Source organism: Anomaloglossus baeobatrachus, chromosome 4 (assembly GCF_048569485.1).
Source record: "Anomaloglossus baeobatrachus isolate aAnoBae1 chromosome 4, aAnoBae1.hap1, whole genome shotgun sequence".
Lineage (NCBI taxonomy): Eukaryota > Metazoa > Chordata > Amphibia > Anura > Aromobatidae > Anomaloglossus > Anomaloglossus baeobatrachus.
In genome coordinates this window covers 16,347,119-16,372,535 of record NC_134356.1, presented here as the reverse complement: position 1 = coordinate 16,372,535, position 25,417 = coordinate 16,347,119, and the positions used below count along the sequence as shown (strand labels likewise).

General features: G+C 48.2%; 4 protein-coding genes across 4 annotated transcripts; all 4 read left to right on the top strand.

Moving 5' to 3' along the window:
• Positions 1-5,344: 5,344 nt before the first annotated feature.
• Positions 5,345-5,725, top strand: LOC142300998 (histone H2B 1.1). Its single transcript, XM_075342018.1, has one exon. It carries the CDS (start codon positions 5,345-5,347, stop codon positions 5,723-5,725), a length of 381 nt encoding a protein of 126 aa, XP_075198133.1.
• Positions 5,726-8,032: 2,307 nt separating this feature from the next.
• On the top strand, positions 8,033-8,689 carry LOC142300996 (histone H1B-like). Its single transcript, XM_075342017.1, has one exon. It carries the CDS (start codon positions 8,033-8,035, stop codon positions 8,687-8,689), a length of 657 nt encoding a protein of 218 aa, XP_075198132.1.
• A 1,091-nt stretch (positions 8,690-9,780) lies between these two features.
• LOC142300995 (histone H3) lies at positions 9,781-10,197 on the top strand. The gene has a single exon (XM_075342016.1). It carries the CDS (start codon positions 9,787-9,789, stop codon positions 10,195-10,197), a length of 411 nt encoding a protein of 136 aa, XP_075198131.1. The 5' UTR covers positions 9,781-9,786.
• A 1,453-nt stretch (positions 10,198-11,650) lies between these two features.
• On the top strand, positions 11,651-12,039 carry LOC142300994 (histone H2B 1.1). Its single transcript, XM_075342015.1, has one exon. It carries the CDS (start codon positions 11,651-11,653, stop codon positions 12,029-12,031), a length of 381 nt encoding a protein of 126 aa, XP_075198130.1. The 3' UTR covers positions 12,032-12,039.
• The last annotated feature ends 13,378 nt before the right edge of the window (positions 12,040-25,417 follow it).

Below are 25,417 nucleotides of genomic sequence, written 5' to 3'. Positions count from 1 at the left end.
ATCAATGAAATTATTAATGTCAGTCTTAACGAGAGATACAAAGGTTTCTGCTGGGTGATAGTTGCGTGGAGGCATGAAACTACTGGGCATAGCCAAATTTAATGATGTGAATGAAAATAGTGAACCAGACAAGGTGGAACTCGGATCAGGCAGTATCTGATTAAAGTGAACTTTTAACCGAACAGATCTAAAAAATTTATTTAACTCTTGATCGAGTTTAAATGTATCAAAATGAGGAGTCGGGCAGAAAGTCAAGCCCTTTTGAAGGACTTGTGATTCGAGGGGGGACAAGGTGTAAGAGGAGATATTAAAAATGAGGTCCGCCTTACCTGAGATCTGGTGGTCATCCGATCTCCCGATTGAAAGTCTCCTCTGTCCCCTCCTCGTCGTTTTGGTGGCAGACCGCGTCGTGGGCCTAAAAATCCGGTGTGGACCTGTGATGTCACCATGTGTCTCCAGTGTGGACCTGTGATGTCACCATGTGTCTCCAGTGTGGACGCTGTGATGTCCCCGCGTGTCTTCGGTGTGGACCTGTGATGTCACCATGTGTCTCCAGTGTGGACGCTGTGATGTCCCCATGTGTCTCCGGTGTGGACGCTGTGATGTCCCCGCGTGTTTCCAGTGTGGACGCTGTGATGTCTCCAGTGTGGATGCTGTGATGTCCCCGGTGTGGACGCTGTGATGTCCCCGCGTGTCTCCGGTGTGGACGCTGTGACGTCCCCGCGTGTCTCCGGTGTGGACCTGTGATGTCACCATGTGTCTCCGGTGTGGACGCTGCGATGTCCCGACGTGTCTCCAGTGTGGACGCTGTGATGTCCCCGCGTGTCTCCGGTGTGGACCTGTGATGTCACCATGTGTCTCCAGTGTGGATGCTGTGATGTCCCCGCGTGTCTCCAGTGTGGACGCTGTGATGTCCCCGCGTGTCTCCGTTGTGGACGCTGCCACGAATCCGGAGCCTCCTGAGAGGGAAGAGAACGGCCGCTGACCCCGCATGTTACACAATAGGGGAATGACTGATTACTCTCAGTGAGAGAAACAAAATTTAAAATTTTGTAGTTGTGATACCTTTTAATGGCGACTAAAATAAAATATGATGATGTTACAAAGCAAGCTTTCGAGACTTCTCAGGTCCCTTCATCAGGCATGGTATGACAAAATATCTGAAGAAACACAAATATATGCACAAACAGAGCACAGGGATGGCTAATAAAAGACATTTAAATAAACAAACACTGAACTTAGAAAGGGAATCCTTACTTTGCTTTGATTACTGTGTGAGAGTTTTATTGTCCCAATATCCATGTAGGATCAGAGGTCTGGTCAGTCTCTGGAGCAGACTGCTCAGATTTTGTAGTGAGTCATAAATCCTCCTGACAGGATGAATCCTGTGTGGACAGAGTTATACATTGTAATGAATTTGTCTCCCAGACCCTGCAATGATTTTGTGATCTGAACTTGCCTTTTAATATGACGACTTTCATGTGGTTTATGTTGTGTCTTGATTCACAGAAATGTTTGGCCACAAGTAAATGTTTTTTTTTTGTCTGTAATTGTGTGGCGGTGAGATCTCATCCTTGCTCTCAGTCTCTGTCCTGTTCTTCCAACATAGAGACCCCCGATAGGACATATAGTGCACAGGATTAAGTACACCACATTGGAGGAGGAACATGTAAATCTTATAGTCCTTCTGTGTGTTCGGGATCTGTATCTGGTCTTTGGTCTCTACATGAGATACAAGAAGGGAAGAAGCGGCGCAGATATTGAGCGGGAAGTTCAAATTCAGGTTTTAGCCAATCATCACTTTGCAACAAGTCTCTGGCCCCGCCCACAGGTTGCTTAGGGTTACAGGCACCACAGTTAACCCTTTATCTCGATCATTTTTCCCGGGTGCACAGCGGCGTGTCGGCTCCGGGGTTTATAGCGCTGTGTGGGAGGTGTAATATGGGTTAGGCCGCTTATCCCCAGACACATACAGATCTGATCGGTATCGACCATCGCAGCGCGCAGAGACGAATCTGCTGCAATCAATGTCGCTCATCAAGAAAAAGACAACAATGGAAGATTTTGAAATGAAAAAACTTTATTAATGATCACATAAGAGGCGCCTCCCTGTATTGTGCGATCATTAACCATGTGCGCTCCTGACGATGTAACCAGATTTACACCATCTGGGAGAAGAAAGTGCGGCCAAGTGATAGCACGTATAGGAAGAAATCGCAGAGGATAGGGATCAGTTTACACTGCTGGAGCTGCTGATCTCGGGAGAGGAGCGGGATCTGTAGAATCTCATGACTGCATTTCCCCCATTATAGCGCAATATAACTCCCATCCATGTAGTAATCTATTCCTCATATAGTATTTAGCAGACATGGCCGTATACGTCCTATATCCATATATTGCTTATTACTCCAGACGGTATTTTATCCCATATACCCCGCTGTGAAAAACTACAGGAAGCGCCAAAACTGTGCTGAATATCCTTCATTACTCCGCCTCCATATAGATCCATATACCTCTATCTACGAAGTGATGGTAAACCGACAGTGACGTATATTATCCACCTAGTGCTTCTATACAGCGCTGTGCACCCTATACAGTGCCGAACCTCTCCATATAGCGCTGTGCACCCTGTATAGTGCCGAACCTCTCCATATAGCGCTGTGCACCCTGTATAGTGCAGAACCTCTCCATATAGCGCTGTGCACCCTGTATAGTGCAGAACCTCTCCATATAGCGCTGTGCACCCTGTATAGTGCAGAACCTCTCCATATAGCGCTGTGCACCCTGTATAGTGCAGAACCTCTCCATATAGCGCTGTGCACCCTGTATAGTGCAGAACCTCTCCATATAGCGCTCTGCACCCTGTATAGTGCAGAACCTCTCCATATAGCGCTGTGCACCCTGTATAGTGCAGAACCTCTCCATATAGCGCTGTGCACCCTGTATAGTGCAGAACCTCTCCATATAGCGCTGTGCACCCTGTATAGTGCAGAACCTCTCCATATAGCGCTGTGCACCCTGTATAGTGCAGAACCTCTCCATATAGCGCTGCACTCCTCTATTCATCCGATTCGAGCCCAGCAGTCCCAGCCTCCCCTCCCCCGCAGCAGGAATTGCAGCTTCTCCTGAGCAGATGTGGGCGGCTCTGATAAGAGCCTTTGTGTTAGAATAGAGCGGAGCAGAAGCATTAACCCCCGAAGCCGTAGAGAGCGCGGCCCTGGAAACAGGCGAGATGACGCACTTCCGGGGCGGAAAGTTACATTATTAGCTCCGCCCATTCCTTGTTGATTAGCTGAGCGGACTAGCGGAGAACTGTTAGTGATTTTGAATTTGCCGCTCATTGTCCCGATTTTTTCCCGCTGTTAACGCGATTATATTAAATATAGATACAACATTCGATACAGTAAATCCCGATATACTGCTGTATACCTCCATATAGTGCTGTATACCTCCATATAGTGCTGTATACCCCCATATACTGCTGTATACCTCCATATACTGCTGTATACCTCTATATATTGCTCTATACCCCCATATACTGCTGTATACCCCCATATACTGCTGTATACCTCCATATACTGCTGTATACCTCTATATATTGCTCTATACCTCCATATACTGCTGTATACCCTCATATACTGCTGTATACCTTCATATACTGCTGTATACCTCCATATACTGCTGTATACCTCCATATACTGCTGTATACCTCTATATACTGCTGTATACCTCCATATACTGCTGTATACCCCCATATACTGCTGTATACCCCCATATACTGCTGTATACCTCCATATACTGCTGTATACCTCCATATACTGCTGTATACCCCCATATACTGCTGTATACCTCCATATACTGCTGTATACCTCCATATACTGCTGTATACCTCTATATATTGCTCTATACCCCCATATACTGCTGTATACCCCCATATACTGCTGTATACCTCCATATACTGCTGTATACCTCTATATATTGCTCTATACCTCCATATACTGCTGTATACCCTCATATACTGCTGTATACCTTCATATACTGCTGTATACCTCCATATACTGCTGTATACCTATATATACTCCTGTATACCTCTAAATACTGCTGTATACCTCCATATACTGCTGTATACCCCCATATACTGCTGTATACCTCCATATACTGCTGTATACCTCTATATATTGTTCTATACCTCCATATACTGCTGTATACCCTTATATACTGCTGTATACCTTCTTATACTGCTGTATATCTCTATATACGTGATAGTATATGTGAAAACTGGGGTTTTGCCCACTTTGATGCCAGTTCTGATGCCCAGAACCTGTTTGGGCCAGGCTGGAATGATCTGAATTTGATGTGTGGCATCACTGATGTGTGGCATCACTGGGTATGTAAATAGGGTGTGACATCAGTGGCCCAAAGCCATTTAACCCCTCAAAAACACCAGTTACTTATTCAAATCTATGAAAATTGGCTTTGTGACCACTTTGATGCCAGTTCTGATGCCCAGAACCCCTTTGGCCAGGCTGGAGTCACTTGAGTTTGATTAGAGGCATCACTAGATAGGTAATTGTGGTGTTCGATCAGTGGCCCAAAGCCATTTAACCCTTTGACTATCATACTTTGGTGCCCACTTTGATGCCCATTTTTTTGCCACTTTTATAATTTTCGCAGATATTTTGAGTGTATTTATATTAGGGCATCAGTGCATTGTAGCGCTGCAGTTGTGCTGTGCCGCCGCTAGATGTCAGTGTGCGCAGGTTTCTGAGCGGTGACCTGGTGATTATGCTGTCAGATGTCACCCGTAGAGCGATACTTCGGGGGGGAGGGGTTAACTCCATCAGGGAAACGACTCCTGCAGTAGGAATGGGACGCCGCTTTTATTCCGTGCTGCCCAGAACTACACGTGATCGACGAGCGTGAGAAAAGGAGCCCGAGGACACGACCGACCGGGAGGAGCGGGTCTTGTCCTGAGCGCGGACCTTCCCTCCTGGTTTGCTGCTTCCGGTGACTCTCAGGAACATTCAGAAACCTGAAGAAGAAGAAAAAAAGCAACAGAAATGAAGACAACGTCTTCAACCGCTTATTAGATGTTTATGCTCCGTTCCCTCTTCCGTCATTGGCTAGCTCTTAAGCTGCCAATGATGAATAAAATTAGGCAACCACGAATGAGCTGCAGGGGGCGGAGCGCATGACGTTTTCACTGGTCACATTTCTTTCTCACCCAATAGAACAGCGATGTGACAGCAGTGGGCATTTGCATGGCCGGGCTATAAATACGGCCGCTCTGGGAGGAGCAGGAGCATTATTCTGTCTCCAGTGAAGAGATCTCTCTGCTCTCATCATGCCTGATCCCGCCAAGTCCGCCCCAGCGCCCAAGAAGGGCTCCAAGAAAGCCGTGACCAAGACTCAGAAGAAGGACGGCAAGAAGCGGAGGAAGAGCCGGAAGGAGAGCTATGCCATCTACGTGTACAAGGTGCTGAAGCAGGTGCACCCCGACACCGGCATCTCCTCCAAGGCCATGGGCATCATGAACTGCTTCGTCGGTGACATCTTCGAGCGCATCGCAGGGGAAGCCTCCCGCCTGGCGCACTACAACAAGCGCCACACCATCACCTCCCGGGAGATCCAGACCGCCGTGCGCCTGCTGCTGCCCGGAGAGCTGGCCAAGCACGCCGTGTCCGAGGGCACCAAGGCCGTCACCAAGTACACCAGCGCCAAGTGATCACCACCGCTGCTCCCATCCCCTACACCACAAAGGCTCTTCTAAGAGCCGCCACATTGTCTACAGCAGGGCTTTATACCGCATTACATGGGGGTCATACAGTATAATGTGCAGTATACAGGGGCCGCCACACTGTCTACAGCAGAGCTTTATACTGATTACATGGGGGTTATACAGTATAATGTGCGGTATACAGGGGCCGCCACACTGTCTACAGCAGAGCTTTATACTGATTACATGGGGGTTATACAGTATAATGTGCGGTATACAGGGGCCGCCACACTGTCTACAGCAGAGCTTTATACTGATTACATGGGGGTTATACAGTGTAATGTGCGGTATACAAGGGTATAAGGATTTAATGCATTTTCAAGAACAAGCGCTATTTAGTGTAAACTGTTCCACCTGGAGATACACAGTATTATGAGTAGTACCGTAGTATACACCACTATATCGGGATATAGAACTATGTATAGTCGGGCTATAGCACCGCCTTCTGTATATTCTGCGGTCGGTCACTGTTGCTTTGTGGGTTTTGTTACCGTTTCCCCGGTTGTTCTCTGGTGATGGGAGGGGCTGTTTTCGGTGACATTTCTCTGGTGATGGGGAGGGGCAGTTTTCGGTGACATTTGCGCTTTGTCGCTGATTTTCCTGGGATATTTCTCATCCTGTGAACCCGGGCGGAGGCGTCTGATCAATGATCTATTTACACGTCTGAATCCCACATTGTATCAGCGCTCGAGTCTTGTGTCCTCCCCTCAGTGTAGATTGTCAGCTCTTATGGGCAGAGATGTCTTTACTTGTGTCATTGTATTTTCTATATTTATATTTGAACCTCTGAATTGTGAAGCTGCGGAATGTGAGATGTGAGCACAAAGGAAGAAGCGGGAAATTCAAAATATCCAACAGCTCTGTGCTCAGCCAATCAGCAGAGGAAGGGGAGGAGTTAAAATGGAGATTTAGCAAAAATAAATAAATAACCCAGTAATCCGTTCTCCCTGCGCTTCTCTCCTTTGTCTGTTGTGGACGCTGTGATGTCCCCGCGTGTTTCCGGTGTGGACGCTGCCACTAATCCGATCCGGAGCCTCCTGAGAGGGAAGAGAGCGGCCGCCGACCCCGCGTGTTACACAAGAGGGGAAGAAGCGCGCAGATATTGAGCGGGAAGTTCAAATTCAGGTTTTAGCCAATCACTTTGCAACAAGTCCCTGCCCCCTCCCGTTGTTACCTCCATATAGGGCCGTATACCGCAATATTATTTAGACTTTCTCCTCATACTATTATATAACCCCCATATTAATGCTGTACTCTCCCATATGGTGCTGTATACCTGCATAAAGTATACATATATGTATATACATACAACATATTGATTTATACCCCCATATAGTGTGGTGTAGTCCCCATATAATGCTGTATACCTCCACATACTGTTGCATTCCGCCAGATTGTGCTGTATAATCGTAATCCATAGAGTGCACTATACTTCCCATATTGTGGCGCCGGTCACTGCGGAGCGGGAGCAGAGTGCCGGGTCCCGGGTGCACGGCGCCGTGTAGGCTGCGGACCCCGGCACCAAGTACAAGTGAGCGGAGTGTTTTTAGCCGTTGATGATGATAGAATTGGCCGCGTTTTCCTGTGATTGTTGCTGCGGATCAGAGCCGGAATATTCTCCCCACACAATGTAACGCTGCAAGAACCTCTCCAATCATCCTCTCATAAGTGTCAATGGCCAAAAAAGAAAAGTTCTGTCTCTGGGAAGAAATCAACAGAAACGGAGAAACAGAGACTGGAAATGTCACCAGTGATTGGTTGTTGCTTCCGGTCATTCATAGAAACGGTCAATTCATTATAGTAAAACTGGAGGTAAAGGGGTTAATCCTTCGCTGCCGTTCTGAAGAAAGTGTGAGACCGAAGATCCGAGGAAGAACTCGTAGTTTGATTTGGGCAGATCGGGAGGACGGTGGGAGATCCGGGGCTCCTCCCGGCTCCTTCCTGCCGCCTCCACCAGTGACGGCTACAAGAGGTCAGTGCGGATGTCGGGGGAGGGGAGTGAGGAGAGAGCGCCCCCTGCTGCCCGCTCCGGAATGTGCTGTTATCCTGGATAGGCAAGTACAGGGGGCGGAGCTTCACACGGCTCAGGCAGAGGGCGGGGCCTGTGTGCAGTGTCAACTAATAAGAGTTCAGGACACTCAGCCAATCAGCTTGCAGGGTGACTGTATATATAGGAGGCGCCGCGGCCTCTGTCCTTACTCAGTGTTTTCTCTTTAGAAGCATCTTATTTTTTTTTTGTTACTTCTTCATCAGACGATGGCAGAGACTGCGCCCGCCGCTCCTTCTCCCGCCGAACCGGCCGCCAAATCTAAGAAGGCGCCGAAGAAATCCGCCACAGGAGGCGCCAAGAAAAGCAGCAAACCCTCCAGTCCCAAAGTGTCCGATCTGCTGCTGAAAGCCGTGTCCGCCTCCAAGGAGCGCAGTGGGGTGTCTCTGGCCGCCCTGAAGAAGGCTGTGGCCGCCGAAGGATACGATGTGGAGAAGAATAACAGCCGCCTGAAGCTGGCCATCAAGGCTCTGGTCAACAAGGGCTCCCTGCTCCAGGTGAAGGGCAGCGGCGCCTCCGGGTCCTTCAAGCTCAACAAGGAGACTAAAGCCAAGGCGGCCACGAAGAAGCCAGCAGCCAAGCCCAAGAAGCCGGCGGCCAAGCCCAAGAAGCCGGCAGCTAAGAAAGCGGCCAAATCTCCGAAGAAGCCCAAGAAGGCTCCGGCCGCGGCCAAGAAAAGCCCGAAAAAAACCAAGAAGCCCGCAGCAGCCGCCAAGAAAGCGGCAAAGAGCCCCAAGAAGCCGAAGGCCGCTCCAAAGCCCAAGAAGGTGACGAAGAGTCCGGCTAAGAAGGCGGCAAAGCCCAAAGCTGCCAAGAGCCCGGCTAAGAAGGCGACTAAAGCCAAGAAGCCCGCGGCCAAGAAATAAGCGGAGCCGCTCTGTCCTCCTACCACAAAGGCTCTTCTCAGAGCCACCACCTTGTCCTGCAGAGCTGTATGATCAGTGCCACCACCTTGTCCTGCAGAGCTGTATGATCAGAGCCACCACCTTGTCCTGCAGAGCTGTATGATCAGTGTCACCACCTTGCCCTGCAGAGCTGTATGATCAGTGTCACCACCTTGTCCTGCAGAGCTGTATGATCAGTGCCACCACCTTGTCCTGCAGAGCTGCAGGATCAGAGCCACCACCTTGTCCTGCAGAGCTGTATGATCAGTGTCACAACCTTGTCCTGCAGAGCTGTATGATCAGTGCCACCACCTTGTCCTGCAGAGCTGTATGATCAGTGTCACCACCTTATCCTGCAGAGCTGTATGATCAGTGTCACCACCTTATCCTGCAGAGGTGTATGATCAGTGCCACCACCTTATCCTGCAGAGCTGTACGATCAGTGTCACCACCTTATCCTGCAGAGCTGTATGATCAGTGTCACCACCTTATCCTGCAGAGCTGTATGATCAGTGTCACCACCTTATCCTGCAGAGCTGTATGATCAGTGTCACCACCTTGTCCTGCAGAGGTGTATGATCAGTGCCACCACCTTGTCCCGCAGAGCTGTATGATCATTATCACCTTCTGCAGAGCTGTTTCTGTGCCACCACCTTGTCCCCTGTGCATACACTTTATCGCTTCCCTTTGATCAGTGCTTGTCTATTGATTCGCGCGGTGATGTCATATACAAGGGGCGGTAGATGCCGGGAGCAGTTCTCGGGGATGTAGTGATTATGCGGGAGCTGCACTGTTCAGCGCTGTGTGCGGGGAGATGGAGCTGCAGTTACATCGGTGTCGTATGCTCCAAATCTGCGTGTAGCCTGGAGGGGATAAGGGCGGGGGGGGGGGGTGGAGCTTCTAAAAATGATTGGTCACAGACATTGGATGATTTTTGGCTACATGATTTTCTTTTGTGGTAGTAGTCAATAGGGTGTAGGGGGCGTGTTTCTCACAGACCAATGAGGACGCGCACAGGAGGATAAATACTCTGCTCCCGCCACTCCTCTCATCACTCCTGTTCTCTTCTATACAGAGCTATGGCCAGAACTAAGCAGACCGCCCGTAAATCCACCGGAGGGAAAGCTCCCCGCAAGCAGCTGGCCACTAAGGCCGCCAGGAAGAGCGCTCCCGCCACCGGCGGAGTGAAGAAGCCGCATCGCTACCGGCCGGGGACAGTCGCTCTCCGGGAGATCCGCCGCTACCAGAAATCCACCGAGCTGCTGATCCGGAAGCTTCCCTTCCAGCGCCTGGTGAGAGAGATCGCCCAGGACTTCAAGACCGATCTGCGCTTCCAGAGCTCGGCCGTCATGGCCCTGCAGGAGGCCAGCGAGGCTTATCTGGTGGGGCTGTTCGAGGACACCAACCTGTGCGCCATCCACGCCAAGAGGGTCACCATCATGCCCAAAGACATCCAGCTGGCCCGCCGGATCCGCGGGGAGAGGGCGTAGATCTGTCCCGCACCCCCGAGCACAACACAAAGGCTCTTTTCAGAGCCACCACATCCTCCCTCAGACGAGCTGATTCCTGGCATCTGATTCTCCTCATTCCCCGCAGTGTCCGGGGCGCGGTCTCTACATGTGACGGGCGGCGCTGCGGAGTCTCCTGTTCTTACTTTCCGCAGCTCTTCCTGTATCTGTAGTATCGCGCGGTTTATTTCAGTTTCTCCCCGTATTGAGAGCGGCTCATTGTGCGGTGTCTCCGGAGTCTGATGGCATCTCATTCACTCAGGAGTAATCTCGGGCTTTCTGCACTAAACTGACCCCCTCGAACCCCCCCCCCCCCCTTTATTATCCCTCTTGTCCTCCAGATGTCAGAAGCTGTGGGATCTGGAGATCTCGCAGGGGATCCCCTCTCTCACTCCAGGTCGTATTCTGTCTGGAGAATATCTGCAGGTTGGGCGCAGATTGTATCGGGTTGTGATACGGTTATTGGGATCCTGTGTCTGATGTCGGAAGCTGTGGGATCTGGAGATCTCGCAGGGGGATCCTCTCACTCCAGGTCGCTTTTCTGTCTGGAGAATGTCTGCAGATTGTATCGGGCTGTGATGTCGCTCTGCACATTCTTATAGTGACGCGTTTGTTATTAGTTCAGATTCTTAGACTCGTTTTTAATGAGGAGATGAATAAAAAACAACTTCAGCGTCTGCAGATCTGTGTCGGATTGTAGAGATCTCAGCAGAACGTCCGCCCTGAGGCCGCGTGTTACACGACGGAGACAAAGAGCGGGAGGAGCTATCGGCCACTGAGCGGGAAGTTCAAATTAGGGATTCAGCCAATCAGCACTCTGCATAAAAACTATGGCCCCGCCCACAAGCTCCTCACGTTACAGGCAGCACGTGGTTTCTGTGCTGGAGCTTCCCCGCAGTCATCGGGGCGGACCGCACAGAGGACTGCGGCTGATGACGCTTCAGCTCCGCCTTTTCCTCTAATTCTCGTTTTCCAATCTCCGTTGTTGTTTTTGCAGCTTCTAATGTGAAATATCTGAATGTAGAAGGAAAAGCCGCTGTCAGGAGAGTGAACCGCGGCCGCTCAGCACCGAGACTCCGCTCCTGCAGTCACTGCTTCCTCCATGTTATACGGGGCATTACCGGTCACTGCAGAGCGGGGGCAGAGTGACGGGGCCCCGGGTGCACAGCGCCGTGTAGACTGCGGGGTTTATAGCGCTGTATGGAGATCTGTAGTATGGGGGAGATACAGAGGAGAAAAGCTGCTGATGTGACGGCAGAGAGGAGGCAACCAATGAGCTGCAGGGGGCGGAGCTGGTTCAGTTTCCCTTTGTCACCCAATAGAACAGCGATGTGACAGCAGTGCTCATTTGCATGGCCCGGCTATAAATACGGCCGCTCTGGGAGGCGCAGGATCATTATTCTCTCTCCAGTGAAGAGTTCTTTCTGCTCTCATCATGCCTGATCCCGCCAAGTCCGCCCCAGCGCCCAAGAAGGGCTCCAAGAAAGCCGTGACCAAGACTCAGAAGAAGGACGGCAAGAAGCGGAGGAAGAGCCGGAAGGAGAGCTATGCCATCTACGTGTACAAGGTGCTGAAGCAGGTGCACCCCGACACCGGCATCTCCTCCAAGGCCATGGGCATCATGAACTGCTTCGTCGGTGACATCTTCGAGCGCATCGCAGGGGAAGCCTCCCGCCTGGCGCACTACAACAAGCGCCACACCATCACCTCCCGGGAGATCCAGACCGCCGTGCGCCTGCTGCTGCCCGGAGAGCTGGCCAAGCACGCCGTGTCCGAGGGCACCAAGGCCGTCACCAAGTACACCAGCGCCAAGTGATCACCGCCGCTGCTCTGCACCACAAAGGCTCTTCTAAGAGCCACCACATTGTCTAATCTGAGCTTTATACTGGACGGTCTCAGTTTCTGGCTGTGGCAGTGATTGGAGCAGATCCACTGCGATGGTCGCTACAGATGAGGTTTGTGGCTGGAGGATTTCGGTAATGATCGTGTGTATATGGGGGGATGGAGCTGCTCTGTAGTGACCGGGAAAGTATATGGAGGTATATACTGCACTGGGGAATATATAGCAATGTACGGGAGGATACAGCGCTATATGGAGCTATGCGGTATCTGCCCGCAAAGGAGATATGTACATATCTGTAATGCAGCACATGGGGAGTGCGGGGGGATGAGGCTGCTCCGTGCAGTGACATAATCTATTACTGGTTTATCTGGGGCTGTGATTTGCAGTCACTGATCTGATATCGGCTGCTACAACGGTAATATGGAAATATAAAGCGCTATATGGCTGTACACAGCAGTATATCAGGATTATGAATCACTATTGAGAGATACAGCCCTACATGGATAAATACAACAGACTAATGAGGGGACATCTGGAAACTTTGTATGATCCGCATTGTATGATCCGCATGCTATCAGATCGAGGGACTTTCTTCTCTTCTTTTTTTTATTCTATATTAGAAAAGTTTCTGATCCCTGTGGGATTATGTACTTTACTATGACCTGGAGATATGTAAATTTATGAGAAGTACTAAATTGCATATTATATACTGTATAGGGAATAAGAATATTACAGGGCCTATATTTATGGGTGCTGTGTATGGTTACCATTGCCTATACTATAGACTGCTTTGTTGTCCCGGCCACCCTTCCCCAGTTCTGGAGGGTTACATTTTGCAGCCTTTTTCCTTACTATGCTCATTGTCATGTTTTTTTTTATTGAGTAACTAATAAAATGGAATTTTTATGGTTTAATCAGCATCATTAGTATTCCTGTGGGGATGCAAGTGGTTTAATGAGGGGACATGGCACAATGTTATCAGGCGGTGAGGAACCAGAGTCCAGCTCCCCAGTAATGCCTGAGTGCAGTCATGTGCGGAGCACGGATAGTTACTGCCGGGACTAACTGCAAAGAGGAGAATCAGCTCCATGGAGAGAGAGATATTTATTATTGCACGTACAAAAAAAATCCATATCGGCAATGTCTACACTGAAGCGTTTCTGGTGCATCAATCAAATTTAGTCATGATATTTAAAATGGCGTCAGAGGTCAATATAAATAGTCACTAACTGAGCTCCAGTGATCTCATGTAGATCAACCAAAGAGGTGATATCCAGCATTATACGGGACTATACAATGCTATATGGGAGTCTACAGCAGTAATATAGGGTTTTATGTTACTATATGGTGGTTTTATCGCAGTATATGGAGATATTCACAATAGTATTAGAATATACAGAGCTATAGAGAGTTTACTGGAATAAAGGTTATGGCTATATTTAACATTAACACTGTAGAAGCGGGAAAATAACCAGACAATGAGCGGGAAATTCAAAATTCCCAACAGTTCTGTGCTCAGCCAATCAGAAGAGGAGGGGCAGAGCAAAAGACTTAAATTCTCCGCCCCTCCGCGTCATCCCTCCTGTTCTCTTTCTGGTCCTCCCTCGCTGGATATAAAGGAGGACTGTGCGCTCGTCAGTTTTAGTCTTCTGCCGACTACATAGAAGATGTCTGGACGCGGCAAAGGAGGGAAAGGTCTGGGGAAGGGCGGCGCCAAGCGGCACAGGAAGGTTCTCCGGGACAACATCCAGGGCATCACCAAGCCCGCCATCCGCCGTCTCGCCCGCAGAGGAGGCGTCAAGCGCATCTCCGGCCTCATCTATGAGGAGACTCGCGGCGTCCTGAAAGTCTTCCTGGAGAACGTGATCCGTGACGCCGTCACCTACACCGAGCACGCCAAGAGGAAGACCGTCACCGCCATGGACGTGGTGTACGCGCTCAAGCGCCAGGGCCGCACTCTCTACGGCTTCGGGGGTTAATTCTGCTCTATCCTAACACAACACAAAGGCTCTTGTCAGAGCCGCCCACATCTTCCGAGGAGAAGCTACAGCTCCTGCTGCGGGGGGAGGGGCTGCGCTCGATCACATCTGTTCTGGGGATTGGTGGGAACGCCGCCATTACTAAAGGGTTAAAATTGAGAGACTGAGAATAAACCTGTTTGCGGAGCCAGACTCGTGCTGATTGGCTGAGCACTGAATATGAGAATCCTGCACAATGGCTGCTAATTTCTTTCTCTCCCGCGTTGTATGGCGGGAGATCTCGTCTGGCTGGGGGTGAATGTCTGATTGATAGGGTATATTCAGCACTATATGGCATTACAGTGTATTTTTTATGGGTATTCAGTGTTGTGTGGTGGGTGAACATTTTATTGCTTGAACGTTTACTGCATTTTCTGTGGGATACAGCATATGAGTATTATACAGGGCTATATGAAGGGTATACAAGACTAGAAAGCACATGATGCATGTAAAGCTCTATATGGCAGGAAGGGTGAAGGAGATGCAGCGCCATATGGTGCACATACAACAATGTGGGCGTTTACAGCAGTGTATGGAGGTATAAAGCTCACTAGTAAGGGCTCTAATAGGGTTACGTGCAGCATGGAGGCTCAGTGGTTAGCACTGCCGTCTTGTGGTGGCTCGGTGGTTAGAACTGCAGTCTTGTGGTGGTTCTGTGGTTAGCACCGTAGTCTTGCAGCTCTGGGGTCCTGGTTTCAAATCCCACAAAGGACAACATCTGCATGGATTCTGTATGTTCTCCCCGTGTTTCTGTACGTTTCCCCGGTTCTTCCCACTCTATAATATCTGATGGGGAATATATATATAAATATTGAGCCCCACTTGTGGCCGTGATGGTCACATCTCTGAAGCTGTCAAATTAATAGAGCTATATAAGTGAGTAAAATAAGCTGCATCGAGGATTTACAGCACTTTGTAGAAATACAGCAGAGTACAGCGGCTACACAGGGAGCCGGGAATACATGAGTGTATACAGCACAGAATATAAGGAGCACCAGAGAGTAATCTGCGCCATCTGGAGAGTATATTGTGCTTTATACCTGTACATTGTATTCCTCAGCATTGAGCGGGGACATGCGCAGACATCACTAAGTAACACCATCAGCTATAGGAGGAGCGAGGATCCTATAAGGAGATGGGGTCGCAATAGACAGAACGTGCTGTATAATGAAGGTTCTAAATATATTGTATTTATTATCGTCACTTACTGATGTAGATTCTTACATTGCACTGCATGGGGTCTGTGTCTGCATAAGTAATTATTGGGATCGACATCCATTGCCTATTGGTCGCTGGTGCTGCTTTGTGCAGCGCTATTGGCTGTGTTCGGCCGTGGTTACTGTTTTCCCATTGCTCCGCATTGATAGGCAGCAGTGTCCGTCATGTCATGGATCGGAGGCTGATTGGTGGACTGAAGGGAGGAAGCAGGAGCCGCTCCCCGCTGTAGCTATCATGCGCCCTACTATTGTTACATGCATCAATGTAACATCATGTAACTAGACAAGCTGCCACATACCCCTGATGAATCTGGGCAGCAATCAGTAATTCAGATAAAACGCGTAGGGCGCGTACACGGTAGAGATCACAGGCACTAGAGATAAAATGATGTACCGCTCAGTACATTGCACAGGGCTTATCAGCAGTAGAGCTGTAGGGAATCGTCACCGTCCAACTCCCAGGCATCTTCACGTGGTCTGATATCACTGACTGAGTATAGTAGAAATGATCACTCTTCTGGCTGGAGGTGCATACTATACCAGGAAAACCTGATTTAGTTACTGGAAAGGTTCCTCTAACGCTGCTACCAGCTCTCACATTTGGCCACTGAAAATGGGATGTATAGCCTGTTTATTCTGACTGGTATTATTAGTCTACTCAGTCACTGTCTAGAATGTTGTAATAGTCACTTGAGCATTTTATAAATCGATAATTGACTATCCATCAGGGTGACCTTATTGAATAATTCGAATATGTTGGCCTCTCTCAGATCTATTGATCTATCAGCATTATATGATCTGGTCAGTGACTGATGCATTTAGTCTACTCTGGTTTTAAATAATCACAAAATGAATGCTTGATAAAAAGCGCGTGTAATATGTATTGTGGATGGGTAGATCATATTTAGGCAGCAGTTTGCACCTCCCGTTATGTTTTTTTTTCATATTAGCGATGTCCATAATTGGACATTATAGGAATTGATCTTAAATGATCAAAAAAGGGGTTGATTTTTATCTCCAAAATAAAGGAACCTGTGAAACAATTTAATAATTCTTTTTGGAGGACATTTATTACACGTTCAGTGAATAGGATGTAATGAACGTTATATGCTAAATAGATGGATAAAACCAGGCTGATGGACATTGCTCATTCATTCTCCTCTTCTTTTTCATCATCCTCATCTCTTGCACTTTTTAGGCTCAGCAGGGACATTTTTGGCTCCATCTAGTTTGCTTTTGGACCGATACAGTGCTATATCCTTGCACGTCTTCAGTTTGGATGTTTTCTTCTCGTGAGGCGCCTTTTTTTCTGATGAAATGCTATTCCACATCTCTCCTCATTTCTTTGCCTCGTCCCCAATGATCAGACCTGGCTGCTGCCCTCTGATTTCAGGACGAAGACAAAGCAAAACAAGAAGAAAATAGAGGAAGCATTTGGGTCTTTAAACTTCTTTCCTGTTTCTCCTTTGGTGGCATGTAAGCTTTCATTTCACTTTCATAACGAAACTTTCCCTTCTCAGCTGCGGACATAGTCTTCCCCTGTTCCCAGCAGTTATTGGGGAATTCTGAATGTTCAGATTTGCATCAGGATGATTTTCCATCTGCTCTTCTCTGCAAGTCTGTACAAAGTAGACATAGGAGGACACTATACTGTACACAATGCTGTATAAATTGTACAAACAGCTGTATAAATTGTACACACAGCTGTATATATTGTACACACAGCTGTATATATTGTACACTGTGTATACTAAACACCATGTTCTGTTATTATGGACACTTATAAGGCTGTTTGTCAGTGCTGTATATATTGTATACACTGATATATACACTATACCCTGTATATACTGTTTACCTTGATCTATTATTATGGACACTTATACAGCTGTTGATCAGTGCTGTGCTGATTGTGCAGTCTGTGCAGTATATACAGCGGTGCTCTGTGTGTGGATTCTGCATTTTGTTTCTCCGCTTCTCAGTATTTCACCTTTTGCACAATAGTTGATGTCAGCTTATTTCTCTGTACATATGCCGATGTAAATTTCTTTCTTCTTTTTCCTCACCTCCTTTTTTTTTTCCTTTTCCTCACTATCGGCTCAGCTTTCCCCATTGCTGCACATTGTACAGGTATTAATGGGAATCTGCAATCAGCATTCTGCTCCTATGACGTCTAGTATGGGGATTAGAGCACATGCAATATCCCCAGCAGAGCAGGTCGTGCAATGAACATGTTCGGGTTTAGGAGCTTTCATCTTCCTCTTTCTGCCCAGAACAAGGACATTTGTGCAATGAAATGTTGAGTTATAGATTCATCTGTGAGTGTATTATTATAAAGAGAAGATATGTAATAATTGTAATATAACTATAATCCTATACATGGCTATTATGCTCTGCTGCATAATCCCTGCGAGGCTGAGCATTGTATTTGCTGAGCTGTTCTGTGTCTGATGTTGGGATAATCGGGATTGCTGCGATGGCGGCTGCAGTGTAGATACAATAATGCCGCTATGTATTAGCCCCGTGTTTAGCTCCTCATTGTCACCTGCTTTGCTTGTATTGCAGGTAATTCATCTGATCTAATGCTAATGTTACAGCTAATAATAAACACATCATTATCCCCGCGGCTGATATATTGCCGTGCACCTATAGAAGTGAATGGGCTTTGTGTTATACAGATTTAGGCCGGTCTCTTGTGAATTTATAATAAATGCTGATGTTACTGACTGCTGGGGATAAATATAATGTAATTATTATCGTCACTGCTGCAGATTCTTACATTGCACTGCATGGGGTCTGTGTCTGCATAAGTAATAATTAGGACCGACATTCACTGCCTATTGGTCGCTCGTGCTGCATTGTGCAGCGCTATTGGCTGTGTTCGGCCGTGGTTACTGTTTCCTCATTGCTCCGCTTTGATAGGCCGCAGTCTCCTTCATATGTCATGGATCGGAGGCTGATTGGTGGACTGAAGGGAGGAAGCAGGAGCCGCTCCCCGCTGTAGCGATCATGCCCTGTAATATTGTTACCTGCATCATATGTAACTTCATGTAACTAGACAAGCTGCCACATACCCCTGATGAATCTGGGCAGCAATCAGGAATTCAGATAAAACGCGTAGAGCGCAAACACGATAGAGAGCACAGGCACTAGAGACAAAATGATCTACGGCTCAGTACATTGCACAGGGCTTATTAGCAGTAGAGAATGAGATGCGTGGAATCGTCACCTTCCAGCTCCCGGACACCTCCACGTGGTCTGACATCACTGCCTGAGTATAGTAGAAATGTTCACTCTTCTGGCTGGAGGTGCATACTATACCAGGAATACTTTATGCACTTACTGAAAAGGCTCCTCTAACGCTATCTACTCTCACTTTTAGGCACTGAGAATGGGATGTATAGCCTGCTTTTTTTGCGACTGGTATCATTAGTCTTCTTAGCCACTTATTAGAATGTTATAATAGCCACTTGCGGATTTCATAAATAAGATAATTGAATATCTATAGGGGAGACTTTAGTCAATATTTCTAATATGAAGTTATCCCTTCTCATTTCTATTGATCTATCAGCATTATATGATCTGTTCAGTTATTAGTCTCCTATAATAGATCAATCAGCGCCATATTCATTCAGTCTGCTCTGGTTGTAAATAATTTATAAGCAAGAAACCTGTGGACAAAAAAGCGCATAGGGTCTTACCCTGATAACAGGGGGTGTAATGAGAGTAATCCTACTCAACTATTGGAGTTGTGAAAGGCACAACTCCTGTAACCGCATATGTTGATCAAAGGCAGCAGCACCCCGAATGGCAGATAACAGAGAGAATAGCGGAAATGGGTTTTAAAAACCGCGCCAGAGATCCAGATGTAAACTTGATCAATGTATACTTTATTTCGGCATAGGTCTACGCGTTTCTGGGGTCTCAGCCCCCTTCTTCAGGACCAGCAAGCACAAGATACAAAGAATCTGCAGAGTACCATGTATACAGACAATATATACCCAGTGGAAAATCAAAAGAACCGCCCTCAAAAGAAAAAAATCGGCGGGAAAAAAACACATCCACCCCTGCAAGGAGTGACGTGGTCCGATGAAAAAAACAAGAAAATGAACTGTATAAATAGCGACATTCTCTTTGTTGATAAAATGACCGATGTCAAACAAAATTAATTAAAATAATTAACATAGAAAAAATACGTCATTGTTGAATAAAAATATATATAACCATACATATATATGTGTTTATTTGTGTCATTGTTGAATATATTCTGGGACACAAATAAACACATATATATTTATGGTTATATATATTTTTATTCAACAATGACGTATTTTTTCTATGTTAATTATTTTAATTAATTTTGTTTGACATCGGTCATTTTATCAACAAAGAGAATGTCGCTATTTATACAGTTCATTTTCTTGTTTTTTTCATCGGACCACGTCACTCCTTGCAGGGGTGGATGTGTTTTTTTCCCGCCGATTTTTTTCTTTTGAGGGCGGTTCTTTTGATTTTCCACTGGGTATATATTGTCTGTATACATGGTACTCTGCAGATTCTTTGTATCTTGTGCTTGCTGGTCCTGAAGAAGGGGGCTGAGACCCCAGAAACGCGTAGACCTATGCCGAAATAAAGTATACATTGATCAAGTTTACATCTGGATCTCTGGCGCGGTTTTTAAAACCCATTTCCGCTATTCTCTCTGTTATCTGGTTGTAAATAATGACAGTGCTTGATAACAAAGCCCTTGTAATATGTATTGTGGATGGAGAGATCATATTTAGGCAGCAGTTTGCACCTCACTTTTTATATTAGTGATTTCCATAATTGCACAATATAGGAATTTATTTTAAATGATCAAATAAAGCTTAATTTTGAACTGCAAAATAAGGAAATATGTGTAATAATTCTTTTTTGAGGAAAATATTTATTAAACGTTCAGTGTATGTGATGTACAGGGGGGGGGTTAAATTATATATAGACAAATAAAAGCAGACTGATGGAGATTGATCATTTATCCTCCTCTTCTTCTTCATCATCATCCTCCTCTCTTGCACTTTTCAGGCTCAGCAGGGACCTTTTTTTGCACTTTTTAGTTTGCCTTTGGACCGATACAGCGCCGTATCCTTGCACGTCTTCAGTTTGGGAGTTTTCTTCCCTTAAAATGCGACAGCCTAATCTCCCCGCTGTACTGTATACTCCATAATGTGCTGTAGATCTATAAAGTATTGGATCCTTCCATATAGTGGTGTATACGTCCACAAAGTACAGTATACCCCGTGCAGTGCGTATACACCATGCATAGTGCTGTATACTTCCATATACTGCTGTAAACTGTCATATTCTGTTTATCATCTATAACAAGCTTTATATCTTTATAGTGCTGTGTTCTCCTTCCATACACCACTGTATACTCCATGTGGAGCCGCTTATACTTTCTCCATAGTGGTGTAAACCCTCCAGTCTTAAATTTGTATTCTGCTCTAAAGGCGGCTGGATTCATCACGGGTATTTAGGTGTTAACACCGAGCATCTGTGGAAGGAATTGTGTGGGCGGAGCCAGAATCGTACAATGCGCTGATTGGCTGAGCTCTGAATTTGAAATTGCCGCACAATGGCTGAGTTTCCCGCTCTCTGTCCTCTGCGCCCCGCGGTGTCAGGGGGGGTCTGGGGCTGAGTGACTGTCTCTTCTGTAGGTTTATATTCAGCGCTATATGGAGGCTTATAATGGGGTCTGTGCAGCATAAAGAGAACTGAGCAGCGACTCCGCATACAGCAAATGTGAACACGTCCAATCCCCGCAGAATCCACAGAAGAATCCAGCGCCTCTGGAAGAGCCAAGATGTCTGCAAACCCCGAGTGTATGAAGTGTGAGCGGCGCCGCTGCTGTATGGAGAGAGGAGGTCAGGGCAGCGCAGGAGGCGGCTTGTCGCGGCTGATGGGAGCTCAGGAATCCACAAGCGTCTCCATTATTATCCCGTATATTCCATACAGCAGTGACGCCGCTCACATCTCATGTGCTCAGTGTTTAGATGCAGTAATGGGATTTCCTATCACACATTGTCTGCAGGGATTGTATATAGATCCAGTGTGAGCGGCAGTGTCCGTGCGCCACACTGCACATGGGTAATGAGGTCATCAGGAGCCGCTGGCAGAGGAGCAGCATCTGCCCACATTATACCCTTCTAATGCCCGACACCCATCACCGGCCCCAACTACCCGGAGAAAGGCCAGAACAGCGGCTGACTCAGCGCCTCCCACTACAGATATGAAGGGTGGGGGAGGGGATCGTGTATAAAAGGACCGGAGCAGAGAAACCCATATTATAAACATTAGTGCCACCTATACCCACTGTTCCACCCTTCTCATACACAGTACACCGCCTGTTACTATATTCCTGCCTAAACTCCAGCATTATCCAGACACAATAGATGAGCGGCGCCAGCTCCTGTGAGGACGGGGCCAGCTCCTGTGAGGACGGGGCCAGCTCCTGTGAGGACGGGGCCAGCTCCTGTGAGGACGGGGCCAGCTCCTGTGAGGACGGGGCCAGCTCCTGTGAGGACGGGGCCAGCTCCTGTGAGGACGGGGCCAGCTCCTGTGAGGACGGGGCCAGCTCCTGTGAGGACGGGGCCAGCTCCTGTGAGGACGGGGTCAGCTCCTGTGAGGACGGGGCCAGCTCCTGTGAGGACGGGGCCAGCTCCTGTGAGGACGGGGCCAGCTCCTGTGAGGACGGGGTCAGCTCCTGTGAGGACGGGGCCAGCTCCTGTGAGGACGGGGCCAGCTCCTGTGAGGACGGGGCCAGCTCCTGTGAGGACGGGGTCAGCTCCTGTGAGGACGGGGCCAGCTCCTGTGAGGACGGGGCCAGCTCCTGTGAGGACGGGGCCAGCTCCTGTGAGGACGGGGCCAGCTCCTGTGAGGACGGGGCCAGCTCCTGTGAGGACGGGGCCAGCTCCTGTGAGGACGGGGCCAGCTCCTGTGAGGACGGGGTGGTGGCTCTTAGAAGAGCCTTTGTGTTGTGGAGGATGCGGGGTTTTAGCGGCGTCACTTGCCCTGAGGAGCTGTAACTTCTCCTCAGAAGATGTGGGCGGCTCTGAGAAGAGCCTTTGTGTTTTGTTTCTTTTTTTTTTTTAGCACAATTATTAACCCCCGAAGCCGTAGCGAGTGCGGCCCTGGCGCTTGAGCGCGTACACCACGAGGGAGGACCAGAAAGAGAATTGGGGAGATGACGTGTTTCTGAGCCGGGGAATTTATATAAGCGACTCCTCCCCTCCTCTGCTGATTGGATGAGCACAGAACGGTTAGTCATTTTGAATTTCCCGCTCATTGTCCGGTTATTTTCCCGCTTCTACCGCGATTATGTTAAATATAAACACAACGTTCTTTCCAGTAAACCCCATATACTGCTGTATATTCCAATATTATTCTGCATATCTCCATATACTGTTATATATAATCCCCATATAGTGCCATAAAATTACTGCTGTACACTCCAACAAGGTGCTGTATACCTGCATAAATTAGCCATATACATACAACATATTGATCTATACGCCGATATAGTACTAATGTGTATAGTCCTCATATAATCCTGTATACCTCCAAGTACTGTTGCATACCGCCATATTGTGTTATATAACAGGCACCAATAAATATTTTTCTCTCCATTGAGCTGATTTCTCCTCTTTGCAGTCAGTCTCGGCAGTAACTATCCATGCTCAGCACATGACTGCACTCAGGCATTACTGGGGAGCTGGACTTTGTCTCCTCACAGTCCTGATTACCACCATATAGTGCTGTACACCCTATATACATTGTGCTACAAATCACCATAGAGCATATTACATCCACATTGTGCTATGCCCAATAAGTCTGTTGTATTCCTCCATGTAGCGCTGTATCTCCCCATATAGTGCGCTATAATCGTAATATAGTACTCTGTACCTCCATATAGCGCTTTATATTTCCAAACTATCGTGTAGGGACCGATAGCAGAACAATGACTGCAAAACACAGCCCCCACGGATATATAGCTAGAGATCAGCGGCGCCAGCTCCTGTGATGAATGGGTGGTGGCTCTTAGAAGAGCCTTTGTGGTGCGGAGCAGCGGTGGTGATCACTTGGCGCTGGTGTACTTGGTGACGGCCTTGGTGCCCTCGGACACGGCGTGCTTGGCCAGCTCTCCGGGCAGCAGCAGGCGCACGGCGGTCTGGATCTCCCGGGAGGTGATGGTGTGGCGCTTGTTGTAGTGCGCCAGGCGGGAGGCTTCCCCTGCGATGCGCTCGAAGATGTCACCGACGAAGCAGTTCATGATGCCCATGGCCTTGGAGGAGATGCCGGTGTCGGGGTGCACCTGCTTCAGCACCTTGTACACGTAGATGGCATAGCTCTCCTTCCGGCTCTTCCTCCGCTTCTTGCCGTCCTTCTTCTGAGTCTTGGTCACGGCTTTCTTGGAGCCCTTCTTGGGCGCTGGGGCGGACCTGGCGGGATCAGGCATGATGAGTAGTGATGGGTAGTTCGTGAGTGAGTAGTTCAAAATGAACTAATCTTCAGAGTGAACTAGTTCATCTAGTTCACCATCCTGACAGAGATTAGTTCATTATGAACTAAACAGCAGTGGGAGGAGACAGAGAGTGATCCTCATACAGCTCCAGGAGGCTCCTGCTCTCACACTTGAAGGTAGTAAAACACTAGCACACATCAAATACAAATATAATAGTAATAATAATATTAATAAAAACTGAAATTGCACAGTAGACAGACAAGGCTCATATGTGTGTATGAGAGAGAGTTTTTCTGTGTGTGGTTCATGCCCCTCACCCGTCTGTGTGATAGGATCATCCTCCTGTAGAGGATCAACCTCCTGTAGAGGATCACCCTCCTGTAGCCTAGATCAGTCTTGCTAAAATCTTTACCACTGGCTCATGTTCTGTTCTCAAAATGGTGAATGCTGAACTGCTTCTCAGCTCCCTCATACACATTCATTATGGGTCAGTACTCTACACTACCACATGGGGCGCTGCTGGGCTCAGTGAGATGCATCAGATTGAACTAGACTGTCCTGATTCATTCTCAGTAGAACATTTAGTTCAGCATATCATATAGTTCATTTAGTTCACAGGTCACATGATGCATTTCCTATCAGCTCCTCACAGGATAGGGTGGAGAGAAATACTGAACTAAATGAACTAAATGAGCTAATCTTTTGAACTAATCTTTTCAGTGAACTAGTTCATGGTGAACTAATCACCAAAATGAACTAGATTTCCCATCACTAATGATGAGAACAGAAAGATCTCTTCACTGGAGAGAGAATAATGATCCTGCGCCTCCCAGAGCGGCCGTATTTATAGCCCGGCCATGCAAATGACACTGCTGTCACATCGCTGTTCTACTGGGTGACAAAGGCATGTGAGCAATGTGACGTTGGCTCTCTGCCCTCTGCGGCTCATTGGTGGATCCACAAGTCTCATTTCCATGGATGACTTCAGATTCAGTCAATGACAGGAGAGGAGGGCGGAGCAGCCGCTTATAAAACACTCCGGAGCCGGCACAATCCTCACATTACAGTTCTTTACCTGCTGATATCTGAAAACGCAACGCAGTGATGTCTGGACGCGGCAAACAAGGAGGGAAGACCCGAGCTAAGGCCAAGACCCGCTCATCCCGGGCAGGACTGCAGTTCCCGGTCGGTCGTGTGCACAGGCTTCTCCGCAAGGGCAACTACGCCGAGAGGGTGGGCGCCGGCGCTCCGGTCTATCTGGCCGCTGTGCTGGAGTATCTGACCGCTGAGATCCTGGAATTGGCCGGCAATGCCGCCCGGGACAACAAGAAGACCCGCATCATCCCCCGGCACCTGCAGCTGGCCGTGCGCAATGACGAGGAGCTGAACAGGCTGCTGGGTGGGGTGACCATCGCCCAGGGAGGCGTCCTGCCCAACATCCAGGCCGTGCTGCTGCCCAAGAAGACGGAGAGCAGCAAGAAGGGCAAGTGACGCCGCTGACCCCGCATCCTCCACAACACAAAGGCTCTTCTAAGAGCCACCACCCCGTCCTCACAGGAGCTGGCCCCGTCCTCACAGGAGCTGGCCCCGTCCTCACAGGAGCTGGCCCCGTCCTCACAGGAGCTGG

Excerpts from the sequence above, each read along its gene's own strand:
- LOC142300998 (XM_075342018.1), top strand. The coding sequence starts at position 5,345 with ATGCCTGATCCCGCCAAGTCCGCCCCAGCGCCCAAGAAGGGCTCCAAG.
- LOC142300996 (XM_075342017.1), top strand. The coding sequence starts at position 8,033 with ATGGCAGAGACTGCGCCCGCCGCTCCTTCTCCCGCCGAACCGGCCGCC.
- LOC142300995 (XM_075342016.1), top strand. The coding sequence starts at position 9,787 with ATGGCCAGAACTAAGCAGACCGCCCGTAAATCCACCGGAGGGAAAGCT.
- LOC142300994 (XM_075342015.1), top strand. The coding sequence starts at position 11,651 with ATGCCTGATCCCGCCAAGTCCGCCCCAGCGCCCAAGAAGGGCTCCAAG.